The sequence below is a fragment of the Callorhinus ursinus genome, unplaced genomic scaffold (assembly GCF_003265705.2).
Source record: "Callorhinus ursinus isolate GAN/ISIS: 27379988/994484 unplaced genomic scaffold, GSC_fseal_2.0 scaffold1, whole genome shotgun sequence".
NCBI lineage: Eukaryota > Metazoa > Chordata > Mammalia > Carnivora > Otariidae > Callorhinus > Callorhinus ursinus.
Window position 1 is genome coordinate 118,959,832 of NW_027397063.1, and position 15,931 is coordinate 118,975,762.

General features: G+C 37.9%; 1 protein-coding gene across 1 annotated transcript in view; it reads left to right on the forward strand.

Moving 5' to 3' along the window:
* Positions 1-15,931, forward strand: part of ACAD11 (acyl-CoA dehydrogenase family member 11) — a 99,311-nt gene that overhangs the window by 5,764 nt on the left and 77,616 nt on the right. Inside the window, 4 exon segments of the mRNA XM_025882183.2 lie at positions 745-838; positions 3,618-3,743; positions 4,355-4,516; positions 6,310-6,474. Of these exon segments, the coding sequence (XP_025737968.1) occupies positions 745-838; positions 3,618-3,743; positions 4,355-4,516; positions 6,310-6,474 (547 nt within the window).

The window sequence follows — 15,931 nt, forward strand, 5'->3', positions numbered from 1 at the left end:
AGGGTTTCAAAGTCCATGTTGCAGCACATATCAGGGATTGATTCTTTTCATTATCTAGTTAAGTCCTCCTTTCATGGTGTTGGAGTCTTCAAAAGCTGGGTAATTCTTAAACTGGCCATATTGTAAATGAAGGTGTAAACTGAGTAGTTTTGGTATCTGGAGTGTAGTTTCAGTTCATCTGAGAATTTCTGCTCACCTGGCAGGGAGAGCCAGTGCCCTGGTATCTGTGCGTTACCTGGGGCAATGTACTTCCCTGGCCCAGGTGTCCACCCTGGGACCTTGCTTACCACAATTCCCCTTGTGGAGAGCTGCACTTGGGTACCAGCCTCGGTGAAGCCTTTGAGTGTTATATCTCCAACAGCAGATGAGGGGACACCAACCCAGTTATTCCAGCATCCTTTAATTAATTTTCTGACTGATACAACCTCTTCTCCCAGCCTTTTTTTACTTAGATCTAAACATTGTTCTAGGGATACTTCTGATAAAACTCATGATTTGCAAGCAGGGAGTGAGGTCCTCTCTTCTACCTATGTGGGTTATAGATTGTTCACCTGCCACTGTGTTATCATCTGCTTTATATTATCTAAAGCTAATGTTTTGAGCTGCTGGTAGCACCCCTCTTGGTTTCCCAGCACTGAAATTGATTTATTTTTACTTTGTGTTTCTTTTGACATTTCAGTAGGATTTGGGGAAGAAGGAAAATATCCTTGTAATTGACCTTTTCTCTACTCTTATCAAGATCAGACAGTCCAATCCAACCTTTTATCTTCGAAAGGGCTTTCAAGCATATGTACTCAGAAAAAAACCACCTGGTTCACTTCTTCCTAAAGCACATCAGGTATGGTATACAAACGCAATAATTCTTTGTTGACAAATAAATGCTTTTTATATACAGAAAAATAAATTGCTTTTAAAAGTCATCTCATGATTATTAAATAATAGATAATGTATTTTATTTCTTAGATAAAAATTTCACTTGAATTGTATCCCTTGTTATTTTTAAAAAGGACTTGAGGTTAAAATCTGAGGCTGTCTTTCGTTCATTAATCTTTTTTTTTTTTAAAGATTTTATTTTATTTTATTTTTTATTTGACAGAGAGAGACATAGTGAGAGAGGGAACACAAGCAGGGGGAGTGGGAGAGAGGGAAGGAGGCCTCCGGTGGAGCACGGAACCTGATGCGGGGCTTGATTCCAGGACCCTGGGATCATGACCTGAGCCGAAGGCAGATGTTTAACAACTGAGCTATCAGGTGCCCCTAGGTCATTAATCTTGAGCAATAACCAGTCTTCTTGTGGATTTGATTCTTTCCTTACAATTGGCTAGATATGCAGTCATATAGTGAATATTTTCAGTGCTTCTCATTTATAGATGTTTGTACTTCGGTTACATATTTTAATTGTGTTTTAAAAAGTATATCTTATAACAATATCTACTCTCTGAAGTATCTTATTTTTCACTGAAGTATCTTAATATATTTGCTCTGACAAACCCGCTGATCTTTTGCTAATAAGAAATATTTGAATAATCATTTTATAGTATTCTCTAAATATTAGGCTTTGTGAGAATTTAAAAAGATTTGTTAAAAATTGAGTCTGTTTTCAGGAAATAGCTATTATCTGTAGAATTTTAGAGATGAAAACAGAAGAGAACAGAAATCAAAGTCCTAGAGAATGTTAAAAGCACTGTGCATATTTAGGGTATTGTAACCATGTATAATAGGTATTTCCCAGATCCAGCTGACTGGGTTAGGGCCATTGAAGGATAGGCTTAAGATTACAGTAATGGAAAAATGCAGATTCTGGCTTTCTTGGTTCCATATCCAAGAAATATGAAGTAACTTGGATGCTCAAGATTAAAAAAGTTGGATAACTTTTATTAAGTATCAACATGGTAAGCCTGAAGGAGAATACCCACTTATGCCCAGAAATTTGTGCCCCAATAAACAGCTCTCTTTGTCTCTCTTCTTGATAACTTTCTACCAGAAGACATCAGAAAATAACGTAATGCTCTCAGCCCAACATCGGGCTTAGTTGGTTTCAACTCCCTTCATTTTCTTCTAAGTCTGCTCTGAAAAAAGCAATGTTCTCACACTGCCATCTGCTTTATGACCCCCTAACCCCTTTGTGCTTACCCCAACCACCCCACCCCAGCCTCAGGGTGATTACAAACACTTCTTTCATAACCTTTGGTTCCACTGGCTTCTCTCACCTTGGTCATGGGTTTAGTCATGTCCCTGCTCTAGTTAATCTTTATTAACTGCTGCTTTACCCCTGCTGTCAGCTGTCAAAGTGAGCTGCATGGTTTCTCCTCCTTAGAAGTGATCAGTCACAGGGCTCCTGGCTGGTGCACAGTTGGTTAAGCATCAGACTCTTTGTTTCAGCTCAGGTCATGAGATCAAGCCCAGAGACAAGTCCCGTGTTGGGTTCTGTGCTCTGAGCTCAGCAAGGAGTCTGCTTAAGAATCTCCCTCTCCCTCTGCCTCTCCCCTACCCCCATCTAAAATAAATAAATAAATCTTTAAAAAAAAAAAAGGGAAAGTGATCAGTCACCACTGAGTCTGGAACAGATGAGTCAGCATCACAGCTCTGCTATAAGGTGTGTCCTCAGGTCCTGAGTGATAGGCCCATGTATCTGTCCTGGTTGAGGAGGCCCTTTTATCTTATTTGGGTTCCTGCTTCAGTACTAGCTTGCATCTCATTGCTTCCTTTCCCCATGGTTATCCTGAGCTCCATGGTAGCCTTGGGTACCAGGAAGGATTCCCCTACCCCTGCTTTAGAAACAAGTACCTCTTTTGATCTCCAGGAGATAGTGGTTTTTTCCTTTATAAGCACTCACTGCTCTCGCCCAGCACCCTGTAGCTGACTGTGCCCAGAGCAGTAGAATAGAGACTTGCCTGAGCCCCCTTGGGAGATATGAGAAAGAAAGAGTGAGCAAGAGTAAGCCAATGAGCAAGCAGGGAACTGCTGAGAACAAAGATGTTTTTATGATAATCTGAAATATTGTGGTCAAGAACTGTTGCCTTCATATTAACAGAGCCAAGATTAAGTCCCATGCATGTGCCTATCCTTTAGCCTAATTATCAGGGGTTTTTTAGTGCTGGCTAATTTATAATTGTAATGATTGCGCTAAGACTACTTTTAAGGAAATTATTATCCTCTAGGTCATTTGTTGATACTGTTTCAAAATTGATTTCTAGCCTTAATGAAAGCTCACAAATAGTTATTGTATGTCTGTGTTTCTGGGGCACCTGGCTGGCTCAGTCTGAAGAGCACACACTGTTGATCTTGGGGTCATGAGTTTGAGCCCCACATTGGGTATAGAAATTACTAAAAAAAAAATAACTAAATTTTATTTTTTTTTTAATTTTATTTGTTTATTTGACAGAGAGAGACATAGCGAGAGCAGGAACACAAGCAGGGGGAGTGGGAGCGGGAGAAGCAAGCTTCCCGCAGAGCAGGGAGCCCGATGTGGGACTCGATCCCAGGATCCTGGGATCACGACCTGAGCCGAAGGCAGACGCTTAATGACTGAGCCACCCAGGCGCCCAAAATAACTAAATTTTAAAAAAAACTTAAAAATTTGTTTCTGACTTTTAATAATCCATCATCCTATTTAGATTGATAGAGAATTTAAAGTCCAGAAAGCTTTGTTTTCAATTGGATTCCCCGTTCCCAAGCCTTTATTGTACTGCAGTGATCCTTCTGTCATTGGAACAGAATTTTACTTGATGGACCATGTGCAGGTAAATTAACACTTAATCTCACTTTATTGTTACTTTTATTTTTAATTATGAAATTAGATGTTAGTAAATGATAGTTTATTAATTAGCATTTAGGTAATTAGTTGCAAGGGCTTAAACTTTTGTTTTAATTTGAGCACAGGCAATGTGGGAGGGATGAAATAGACTAGGAACAAATTTAGTAACTAGGGCCCGTTAACTTATTCTTAAATTTTCCTCTAGGTGGCAATAAAGAGCTATATGTAATGGCAGTAACCAAACACTCCAGATGGTAGGGGGGAAGAAAATGACTCCAAACAGAAAATCAATCCATTAAGAACAATAAATTCAAAGTGTCTTTAAAAAAATTTTTTATGCAAAATGTAACTTGAGAGTAGTTTTTGTCCTTTATGTTCAACTTGGAATGTCCTTGTAGTTTTCTTTTGGCACGTATACTCTATTGAACATGTTTCTCAAAAGAATGTTATTCTAGCGTGTTCTACAAAGAATTGTTTTTGGTTGTAAATTATTATCCTGATTTTTTTTTGTAGGCAATGGGGGATTATGACACAGCAAATAATTGGTATGAAAACATCTATTTTGTTTTAAATTATTTGTTGTAATTGTTCCCATAGGGTCGAATCTTTCATGATTTTGCAATTCCTGGAGTTAGCCCAGCAGAACGCTCAGCCATGTATGTGACCATGATAGAAACCTTGGCTCACTTACATTCCTTGAATGTACAGTCATTGCAGCTGGAAGGATATGGTCGAGGTGCTGGCTATTGCAAAAGACAGGTAATACAGCCACATAAAGAGCTCCTTTTCTCAAGTTCTTGGAAATAATATATGTTATTAGTCAAAATAAAAACCTATTTTATACTTTCCTGAAATTTGGGTATAACTTTTAATATCAGCCTTTATATTGGTTTGTTGTTAGCATAAAATAATTTTGTATGTTTAGATCAGTTTTTTTTAGCCTAAGCTTCTGTAACTAACAACATGTACATGCATGCAAATTTAAAGCTTTTCAGCCTCTTCACTTAATTTATCAATATATTTTCTATATAGTTTCCCTTTTCAAGTTAACATATCTTTTTTTTTTAAAGATTTTATTTATTTATTTGAGAGAGAGAGACAGAGAGAGCACATGAGAGGGGGAAGGGTCAGAGGGAGAAGCAGACTCCCTCCTGAGCAGGGAGCCCGATGCGGGACTCGATCCTGGGACTCCAGGATCATGACCTGAGCCGAAGGCCGTCGCCTAACCAACTGAGCCACCCAGGCACCCTAAGTTAACATATCTATTAAGCACGACTATGTGCTTAATACCTGCTGAGTACTGTGTTAAATGTCAAGAAAATAAAAGTAACTTCTTTCCCTAGAGGAAAGAAGTTGGTCATTTTTTGAGAGACCTGTACATGAATCTCATTTGCATGAAACTTGAAAATAGAATAAATAAAATAGAATAAAGGAGTATTTAATCTAGTAGTAAATGGTTTGGTACTTATGATGAGAGCTATTCCATTCAGAGGGTGGATGTCAGTGTGCTTTTGCTTAGGTGGGGAAAGCTTTGTGGGAGAGATATGTCTTGCATTGTATATATAAGGAAAGAGAAAATCTAGAGTGATATGGAAGAGATGGTGAACATTTCAAACCAAAGGGACAGCTAGACCAGATATGTACGAGACTATTTCCTTTTGTCTGTATGTCTTTTTGAGGGGGCTGACTGAAGAGAGAAGGGAACCAAGATTTAGAGAGTATTTACTATATGCCAGGTCCCATGGTAGGTGAGTTGCTGACCTACTCTTTTTAAATCTTTGTAGCAACCCTAAGACATAAATATTATTACCCCCATTTTGTAGATGAGGAATCTAAGGCTAATGGATATCAAATAATACATGAATAAGTGGCTTAGACATAATTTATACCCAGGTCTGTATGGTTCCAAAGATGAAGGTCTTTATTGCACTAAGTTGAACAGATATACCTTGGGGAATGTGGAGAGAACTATAAGCTGAAAATAATATGGTCTCAATTGATGGAGGACTTTGAGAAGAGTTTGAGTTGTTTGCATTTGATTCTAAGAATAATAAAAAGTCTTTGCGTTTCTTATACCTGAAATGTATTTAGAAGATTCTGTGGGTAATAAGAAAAGTTATTAAAATGAAAAGTAAAAATATCTCTTCTTCTAGCCCCCATATTTCCTTTTTCAGTGATTACTTGTTTCTTGTGACCCTTCCAGAAATCTCCTATTCTTATTTATTTGTGTGTATGTGTTTGTGTACATTCTTTTTTTCTTCCACAAAATAATTGCAGAATAAAGACTAGAACCCACATTTCTTGATTCCCATGTCAGTGTTTTTTTTTCCTGATAAAAATCTAGGTCAGTAAAATGAACTAGATGGAAGAGAGATTTAAATGTTTAAGACTTTTTAAAAAAATGTTTTAGGCTCATGTGAATGTCACTTATAGACATTTGTCTTGAGCATTTAGGAATGAGACCAAATTTGATATAATCGAATTTTGTTTTAATTTTAGAATTGTTGGATCTTCTCCTTTCAGCTCTATAATTTTTATTTGTATATCTTTAGGTATCAACCTGGACAGAGCAATATCAAGCTGTAGCTCATCAGGACATCCCTGCCATGAAACAGCTATCTGACTGGCTAATGAAAAACTTGCCAGATAATGACAATGAAGAAAATTTGATTCATGGAGATTACAAACTAGATAACATAGTTTTCCACCCTACAGAGGTACTGTAAGCCCTATTTATAATAAACTGAGTAGGTCTTAGCACTTCTGATTTGGGACCCAAGTACCAGGTAGATGTTCCCCTCAGGGCTCTGAAGGAGCCCAACCCAACCTCACGCTTCCCCTACCTTTGGACTGTCTTCACCACTCAAAACATTTAGGAATGAGTCCTGCAGATTTTGGGGCATAGGTAACTGCCTACCTTTAAGGCCAAGTCTAACCCTCAGGATATCTGATTTACTACTTAAACAGGATCTGGGAATTTATATGCATGTCACTGTTTTCTTCAGAAAAGTTTTTCATCTACAAAAAATATTTAGCCTATCCAGGTTCTTGCTCTTTTGGTTCACTTCCAGTTCCTTTTCTTATCTCATGAAGAATTTTTAATTTGATTAATTATAAGCTCAGAGGGGCACCTGGGTGGCTCAGTTGGTTAAACGTCTGCCTTCGGTTCAGGTCATGGTCCCAGGGTCCTGGGATGGAGCCCTGCATCAGGCTCCCTGCTCATCTGGGAGCCTGCTTCTCCCTCTCCCTCTGCCTGCCGCTCCCCCTGCTTGTGCTCTGTCAAATAAATAAATAAAATCTTTAAATATATATGTATATGTATAAGCTCAGAGAGGACAGAATTCCAAAAACCTCTTTTGAGGTTTTGAAAGAATTGTGTGAGATTAATGTGACCTTGCTCTGTGGAAATATACACAGTGTAATCTTTATAAAGAGTACAGACAATTCAGAACTATAACCCTCCTCCATGGAACACAGACAGTGAGGCCTGGGATTGGAGGAGTATGGTGGGAATGAGGAAACCACTTCAGTTCACCTCATTACCTGTATGCCATTCGACAAGACACTTGGCCCTTAGTATTCTGACATTAACATGAAAGATTATCGTTCCCTGAATCCTACTTCTTAAAAGAGGTTTTTCTGGGTTCATTTTCTCAGAATGCTAAGATGTTTTAGGGCAAGAAGAGCTGCTCTGAATTCATGTGCCAAGCTTCTGGGTTTCATGTTCTTTCCCTATAGGAAGGGGACAGGAGAAAAATAGCATTATAAATTACATTACTGTCATAATTAAAGTAGTATTTTTTTTAAAGATTTTATTTATTTGAGAGAGAGAGAGAATGAGAGAGAGCACAAGAGGGAAGAGGGTCAGAGGGAGAAGCAGACTTCCTGCCGAGCAGGGAGCCCGATGTGGGACTCCATCCCGGAACTCCAGGACCATGACCTGAGCTGAAGGCAGTCGCTTAACCAACTGAGCCACCCAGGTGCCCATAATTAAAGTAGTATTATATCAAATCAAAGTTCAAATATAACGTAAAGACATGAGCACATTCACCAGCAAGACAGAAAACTTTTTTTTTTAAAGATTTTATTTATTTATTCATGAGAGACAGAGAGAGAGAGGCAGAGGGAGAAGCAGGCTCCCAAGGAGCAGGGAGCCCAATGCGGGACTCGATCGCAGGACCCTGGGATCATGACCTGAGCTGAAGGCAGATGCTTAACCATCTGAGCCACCCAGGTGCCCAAGACAGAAAACTTTTTATAGGAAAGTCAATTTGGATATTAAAACTATGTATATGTAATTATATATGTGTATGGGTAAACTTTTGTTAATGGCACTGATGAATTCTGAAATAACTTTGTTAAATATGGATTAGGAAGATTAAAGAATGCTAACTAATAACCTGGAAAAACTTTAAAAGTTTATACCTTAAAACCTAGCAGAATCAGGCCTATATTTGATCTGTATCATTTGAGTCGTTAATATTTTAGGAGCCTATCTTTGAGTAAGTCAGAGTCTTCTATTTGTTCTATGTACTTTTCTACTCATTGCTTAAACAAGAAAGGAAAAATTCAGACCTAGATCTCTTGAATTTTGTGTCATCAATCAAGATGTTTAAATTTAGGATTAGTCATAATATGCTGAAAGTAATGGTGTAACACTAAGTACCATATAGTTATTCCCTTTTAATTTTTTAATTTCATATTAGAAAACCATTTCTTATAGGAATAAAGTTGTCAAACAGGTGTCATCTTCCTTTAGAAAAGCAGAATATTCAATAGTTGGAAGAGCCATTTTTTAAAAAAGAAAGAACTGGTAGAGGCAGAGCATGAAGCTGTTTAGCTGCAGTACTGATTTGTGACATACAGCATTTTCTTTTAATGTATTAGGGTTATATGGTATCAAGTAAAATGTCTTCTGCTTTCTACCCAATAAACCCATAATTAATAGTTAAATTTAATCAATTTCTGCATCCTATAAATATTGTAACTAATTTTTTATAGAAGTAACATATGATTGGCAGAGTACAAGTCAACTAGCATTTATTCATTACCAACCATTTGCTCTGAAAGATAGGGTTGGAAAGGAAGTACAGCTCTTAATGAGCTCAAAATACAAATGGAGAGAAAAAATAATTAGCTAAGAGCAGAAAACAATATATACCCAAGTGCTAAAGTGTGTCATACAAAGTGAACTACAAGAATGGTCAGAAGGAAAGATACACTATGCACTGGCATCGAAAGCTGTGAAATGTTAAAATTTAATTTTTGTTAATAATTTATCTTTTCCACCTCATTTTTAATCTTTATTTACTTATTTTTTAAATGCCCCCTTTATTTAGTTTCTTAAGTAAACTCAACCCCAATGTGGGGCTCAAACTCATAACCCCAAGATCAAGAGTCACATGCTCTTCCAACTGAACCAGCCGCCCACCTAATTTTTTAGATTTCATAACTAAATGGGAAAATTAGAGTACATTTCTTTTTTTTGTGAGAGAAAATTAGAATGTTTCCTTTTTTGTTATTTTCTGTCTTCTTGAAAATAGCCATTATGACAGGTGTGAGATGATATCTCATTGTGGTTTTGATTTGTATTTCCTTGATGATGAGTGATATTGAGCATTTTTTTCATGTGACTGTTGGCCATCTGTATGTCTTCTTTGGAAAAATTTCTGTTTAGAACTTCGACCTATTTTTTTAATTGCATTGTTACTTTGTTATTGAGTTATAGAAGTTCTTTATCTGTTTTGGCTATTAACCCCTTGTTTGATATATAATTTGCCAATACCTTGTCCCATTCAGGAGGTTGCCTTTTTATTTTATTGATGGTTTCCTTTGCTGTGCAGAAGGTTTTAAGTTTCATGTAGTTCCATTTGTTTATATTTGCTTTTGTTGCCATTGCCTTGGGAATCAGTTACAAAAAAAAAAAAATACTGCCAAGAGCAGTGTCAAGGAGCCTACTGCCTATGTTTTCTTCTAGGAATTTTGTGGTTTCTGGTCTTGTATTCAAGTCTTTAATCCAGTTTGAGTTAATTTATGTATGGTGTAAGATAGTGGTATGTTTTCATTCATTTGCATGTGGCTGTCCAGTTTTTCCAATACCATTTATTAAAGAGACTGTCTTTTCCCTATTGTATATTTTTGCCTCCTTTGTCATAAATTAATCGGCTATATACATGTGGGTTTTTTTCCTTGGCTCTTTATTCTGTTCCATTTATCTTTATGTCGTTTTTGTGCCAATACTGTTTTCATTATTATAGCATGATATAATTTGAAATCAGGAAGTGTGATGCTTCCAGCTTATTCTTTCTCAAGATTGCTTTGTCTCTTTGGGATCTTATGTGGTTCCATACAAATTTTAGGATTCTTTGCTCTATTTCTGTGAAAAATGCCATTGGAATTTTGATAGGAATTGCATTGAATCTATAGATTGCTTTGGATATCGATATTTTAGCGATATTAATTCTTCAAATCCATGAGCATGGAATATCTTTCCATTTGTTTGTGTGTTCTTCAATTTATTTCCTCAGTGTCTTATAGTTTTCATTGTACAGATCTTTTACCTGCTTGGTAAAATTTATTCCTAGGTATTTTATTCTTTTTGGTGCAATTGTAAATGGAATTTTCTAAATTTCTCTTTCTGATAGTTCATTGTTACAGTATAAAAACATAATATTGTTGTATGTTGATTTTGTATCCTGCAACTTTGCTGAATTTGTTTATTCTAATAGCTTTTTGGTGAAGTCTTATAGCATTTTCTATATAAAAATCATGTTATCCACAAATAATAACAGTTTCACTTCTTCCTTTCTAATTTAGATGCTTTTTAATTTCTTTTTCTTGCCTAATTGCTCTGGACTTCCAGTACTGTGTTGAATAAAAGTGGCAAGAGTAGGCATCCTTATCTTGTTCCTAATTGTTAAAGGGAAAGTTTTCAGCTTTTTACCATTGAGTATGTTTGCTGTGGGCTTGTTATATATGGGCCTTTATTATGTTGAGGTGCATTCACTATAACAACTTTGTTGAGAGTTTTATTATAAATGGATGCTTAATTTTGTCAAATGTTTTTTCTGCATCTACTTAGATGATCAAATGATCATTTTCTCAATGTGGTCTATAACATTGACTTATTTACAGATGTCAAACCATCCTTGCATCCCTGGAATAAATCCCACTTGATCATAGTGTATGACCTTTTTAATGTATTGTTGAATATAGTTTACTCATATTTTATTGAGGATTTTTGCATCTGTGTTCATCAGGGATATTGGCCTGTAATTTTCCTTTTTGTGTGTGTGGTGTCTTTTCTGTTCTTGGTACCAAGGTAATGCTGGCTTTATAAAATGAGTTTGGGGACCACCTGACTGGCTTAGTTGGAGGAGTATAAGACCCTTGATCTCAGGATCGTGAGTTTGAGCCCCACACTGGGTATACAGATAACTTAAATTTTAAAAAAATAATAATAAATATGGTTTGGAAGTATTCCCTCCTCTTCAGTTTTTTGGAAGAGTTTGAGAAGGATAGATATTAAATCTTATTTGAATATTTGATAGAATTCACCAGTGAAGCTGTCTGATCCTGGACTCCTGCATCTGCAACTCTGTTTCCTTCCCTAATTTTCATTCATTATTTTTCAAATAAGTTTTCTGTTTCTTTTTTTCTCTTTTCTCCTTGTGGGACCCCTATAATACAAATGTCATTTTACTTGATGTTGTTTCATAGGTCCCTTAAGCTATTGTCACTTTAAAAATTTTTTTTCTGTTTTGTTTGGGTGAGTTTCACTCTCCCATCTTCTAGGTCACTGATCTGTTCTTCTGCTTCATCTAGTTTGTTGTTGAACCCCTCTTGTGCATTTTTTCAGTTTATTTATTGCATTTTTCAGCTTTGTGACTTCTGTTCAGTACTTCCTTATATTTCTATCTTTGTTGAAGTACTTTCTGTGTTCATCCATTCTTCTTAGATCAGTGAGCATCTTTATGACCATTACTTTGAACTCTATCAGGTAAATTACTTATCTGCATTTCATTATGTTTTTTTTCTGGGGTTTTATCTTGTTTTCTTGTTTGGAACATATTCCTTTTTCCTCATTTTGCTTGATTCTCTTTGTTTCTTCTTCTTTTAAAGATTTATTTATTTGAGGAGGGGAGGGGCAGAGGGAGAGAGAGAATCTCAAGTAGACTCCCAACTGAGCATGGAGCCTGACACAGGGCTCAATCTCACAACCCAGAGATCATGACCTGAGCCAAAATCAAGAGTTGGATGCTTAACCGACTGAGCCACCCAGGTGCCACTGTCTTTGTTTCTATGTATTAAGCACAACTGCTATCTCTCCCAGTCTTAAAGGAATGGTCACAGGAACATGAAATGTGTTTCACTCTGCTGTCTGTGCAGTATCCTGGGGGTGATAGCTTGCCAAGGACTGCATCTCTGATTGTTTCAGCCCCATGGAGCCCAGAAATGCAATCCCCCTGGCCACCAGAGCCAGCAGTCAAGGGGTGTCCCTTGTATGAACAGCTTTGGCGGGACCATAAAGGAGGGATGGGCCAGGATGATACCATCCCCTGGATTTACTGGGATGAGGCCTCGAGGGATCACCCAGCTGAGTAGCCCACTTGCTGAGTTCAGTGAGGCAGGGCCATGTGGTAGCACAGGGTCAGACCATCGTTGTCTGCTGGGTTTAGTAGTGTGGTGCCACAGGGCAAGCAGGACTAGCAAGATACAGGGAGAGTGCAAAAATGGCACCTGCCAGCATCTGCATCCCCAGAGAGAGTTCAGATAGATCCTGGCCACTCCAGCAGATGCTTTAGGATTGGCCAATGAATCTCCTTCATATAAGGTCTAAGTTCTTTTCAACTTGCTACTTTTGATGGGTCCCAAGATGGGTTAAATCTATACATGATCCCTTTAAGAGTGAAGTCTCAGTTTTTTGGAGCCTTTTGGTTCTCCTGGATGTGAATCCTGTTGGTTTTCAAAGGCAAACATTTTGGGGTCTCATCTCTCTGGTGCAGATCCCAAGGATGGCAGTACCTGAAGTGGGGCTTAAACCCCTTGCTCCTCAGGGATATAGTCCATATTTATGAGATCCCTCCTGCTTATGAGTTGCCACACTGGAGGGTAGGACTTTTGGTGAGACTACATCTCTACCTCTCCTACCAATTTGATGTAGCCTTTTTTTTTTTTTAAGAGTTTATTTTTAAGTAATCTCCACACCCAACATGGGGCTTGAACTCACAACCCCAAGATCAAGAGTTGCATTCTCTACTGACTGAGCCAGCCAGGTGCCCTTGATATAGCCTTTCTATCTTTTATTGTGGAGGAGCTGTTCAGGTAGTTTTCAGGTATTTTTCAGAGAAAGTTGTTCTATAGGGAGCTGAAGATTTGGTGTGTCTGTGGAAGGAGCTGAGTTCAGGGTCTTCCTATGCTACCATTTGAACCACTCATTTTAACTTTTTATTTTAAAATAATTATAGACTCATAAGAAGCTGTAAAGAAAAAAAGTACAGAGGGGTCTTATATGCCTATCATCCTAATTCCCCAAGTGGATCTCACACAACTATAGTATATTATCAAAGCCAGGAAACTGAACATTGTGTGCCTTTTAAATTGGATAAAGAAATACCAAAATTTCAGGGTTGTTGGGAAGCTAAAATGAAGTAATCAATATGGAGCGAGTAGCTGGTACCTGGCATAGCTGTGCTCAACTTATTTCAAATCTCTTCTTCTTTTCCCTTCTTTTCCCCCTCTGTTTCTCTATTTTGCTTTTTTCTAAGATTGCTTATCAAGCTCTGTCCTTTATAAAACTATTAAGGTAGAAGTAAATATCTCATAATACGTACTAAGACTTAAACAGTGGTTGTAAGGGATCAAATTATAGGAGACTTTTAAGTTGTACATTTCTGTAATGATTAAGGTTTGAGGTTTTATCATTTTGTGGTTTTTTTCAAAGAATAGCGTGTTTTATTTTTTCATCAGAAAACACAAGAAAGAAGACAAAAACAAACTTAAATGCTAAACCTTCCAGGAATGTGTGTGGTAAGCCAGTAAAGGATTACGAAAGGGTATGGCAAAACCAGAGCACATTACTCAGTTTTGTAATCCATATTTTCCAGTTACTTGTACATAAAGTATTTGAAGCATGTTTGAGCGAGTATTTACATAGTACAGCATGCTTACCGCAATGTTTAAAGAAATCCAGCCTTCCTGAAAAATATTGTTAATTTTCTAAATATAAATCTTACCCATCTGGCAGAGAAATGTTTAAGGAGTTTAATGTGCATTTCAACTTAAAAAACAAATATATTTAATTAGAAACAGATAAACCTAGAGATAATTCATCTGCATTCATTAATTAGTAGTCAGATGTATTTAAGATAACAAATATATGTAATCTGGTTCTTCTGAAGTCATCTATCTTGCAGTCTTTTATATATTATGAAGAAAAAAGATTTGATATGCAAACAAAACTTGTATTTTTAATGACTTTTTCTTTTTAATTTCCTTCATTATCTCTTAAACGTTAGTGTGGTTGGGCAGAAGCATAGTTACAAAATTTAATTTTATTGCTAGAAAAAATATGGCAATTGGGTTTTTTTCAACACCTTTACATAACAGATTTTTTTTTTTTCAGGGAGGGAGAGGGTGAGATAAAATCTTAAGCAGGCTCCACATCCCACAGGGAGCCTGACATGGGGCTCGAACTCATGACCCTGAGATCATGACCTGAGCTGAAATCAAGAGTTGGACACTAGACCAACTGAGCCATCCAGGCACCCCTACATTACAGATAATTTTAAAATACTCTTTAGTAGGGACACCTGGATGGCTCAGTCACTTAAGTGTCTGCCTTCAGCTCAGGTCATGATCCCAGGATGCTGGGATCGAGCTCTGAATTGGGCTCCCTACTCAGCAGAGAGCCTGCTTGTCCCTCTCCTGTGCCACTCGCTCACGCTCTCACTCTCTCTCTCTCTCAAATAAATAAAAATAAAAGGAGGGGAGGCAAGATGGTGGAAGAGTAGGGGACCTCGTTTCATCTGGTCCCTTGAATTTAGCTAGATAACTATCTAATCATTCTGAATACCTATGAATTCAACCTGAGATGTAAGAAAAGAATTTCTGGAATTCTACAAATAGAAAAGTGACGAATTCTACAAATAGAAAAGTGACCACTTTTTGCAAGGTAGGAGGTGTGGAGAAGTGAATCCGAGAGGATCTATTCGAAGATAAATGTCAGGGGGAGGGAGCCTCCACAAGCTAGTTACCAGAAAGTGGTATAGCCCCTGAGCACAAAATCAGAACCTTTAGAAATCTGCTCCAGTGAGAGACATCCCTGCCTGAAAGCTGTTCAGGTAGTGAAGAAGGGCAGAATCCTAGGTGGGACAATGTGGCCTCAGGAGATCCCTGAAATCACAGAAAGAATGGGGGGTGCCTGAACTGGCAGTGTTCCCAAGCACTGGAGCAGGGGAAACTGGTTATGGTCAGTGAGCCTGGGAGGGGGCTGTCAGCTCGGTTCATCATAAACCTCGAATCATGGCATGCTTAGGCGACAGCTCTCCATGCGTGGGCCCTGAAAAAGGCAGAAAGACTGTGACCCTCCACCTTTCCCTGGGAAGATCAGTGCGGGCGTGCACCACAGCAGTCTGCAGAGTTTGGCACACACAAAAGTGAAAACCACCTATCCCTGAAGGTTTACCGAAGAGAGGAGACTGTGATCTTTCAGCTCCGGGGCTGGCGATCCAGGAGTGGCCATTTTTTTCATCCTCCAAAGAGGCGGGGAAAGCCTTCAGGGAACAAAACCCACATAGAGCAACCAGAAGCGGCTTACTCGGTGGCTGGCCCCCCTGGCAAGGGGTGGTGCAACTCCACCCAGGCAAAAACACCTGAGAATCAGTGCAGCAGGCCCTTCCCCCAGAAGACCAGCTGGAAAAACAGGCAAACACCAAGTTTATGGAGCACACAGGACTGCAAAACTCTAGCACTAGGGGAAAATGGAATATAGAATTTGAGCTTTTTTTCTCATGATTTCTTTATCTTTCAGTTTAAAATTTTCCTTTTCTTTCTTTCCTTTTCAACAAGTTTCTTATTTTATCAATTCTTTGTTTTTAAGTCTTTTTTAACTTTCATTTTTTACATTTACATTTTATAGATATATTCTTCATTTTTGGCTTCCTTTCACTGTAT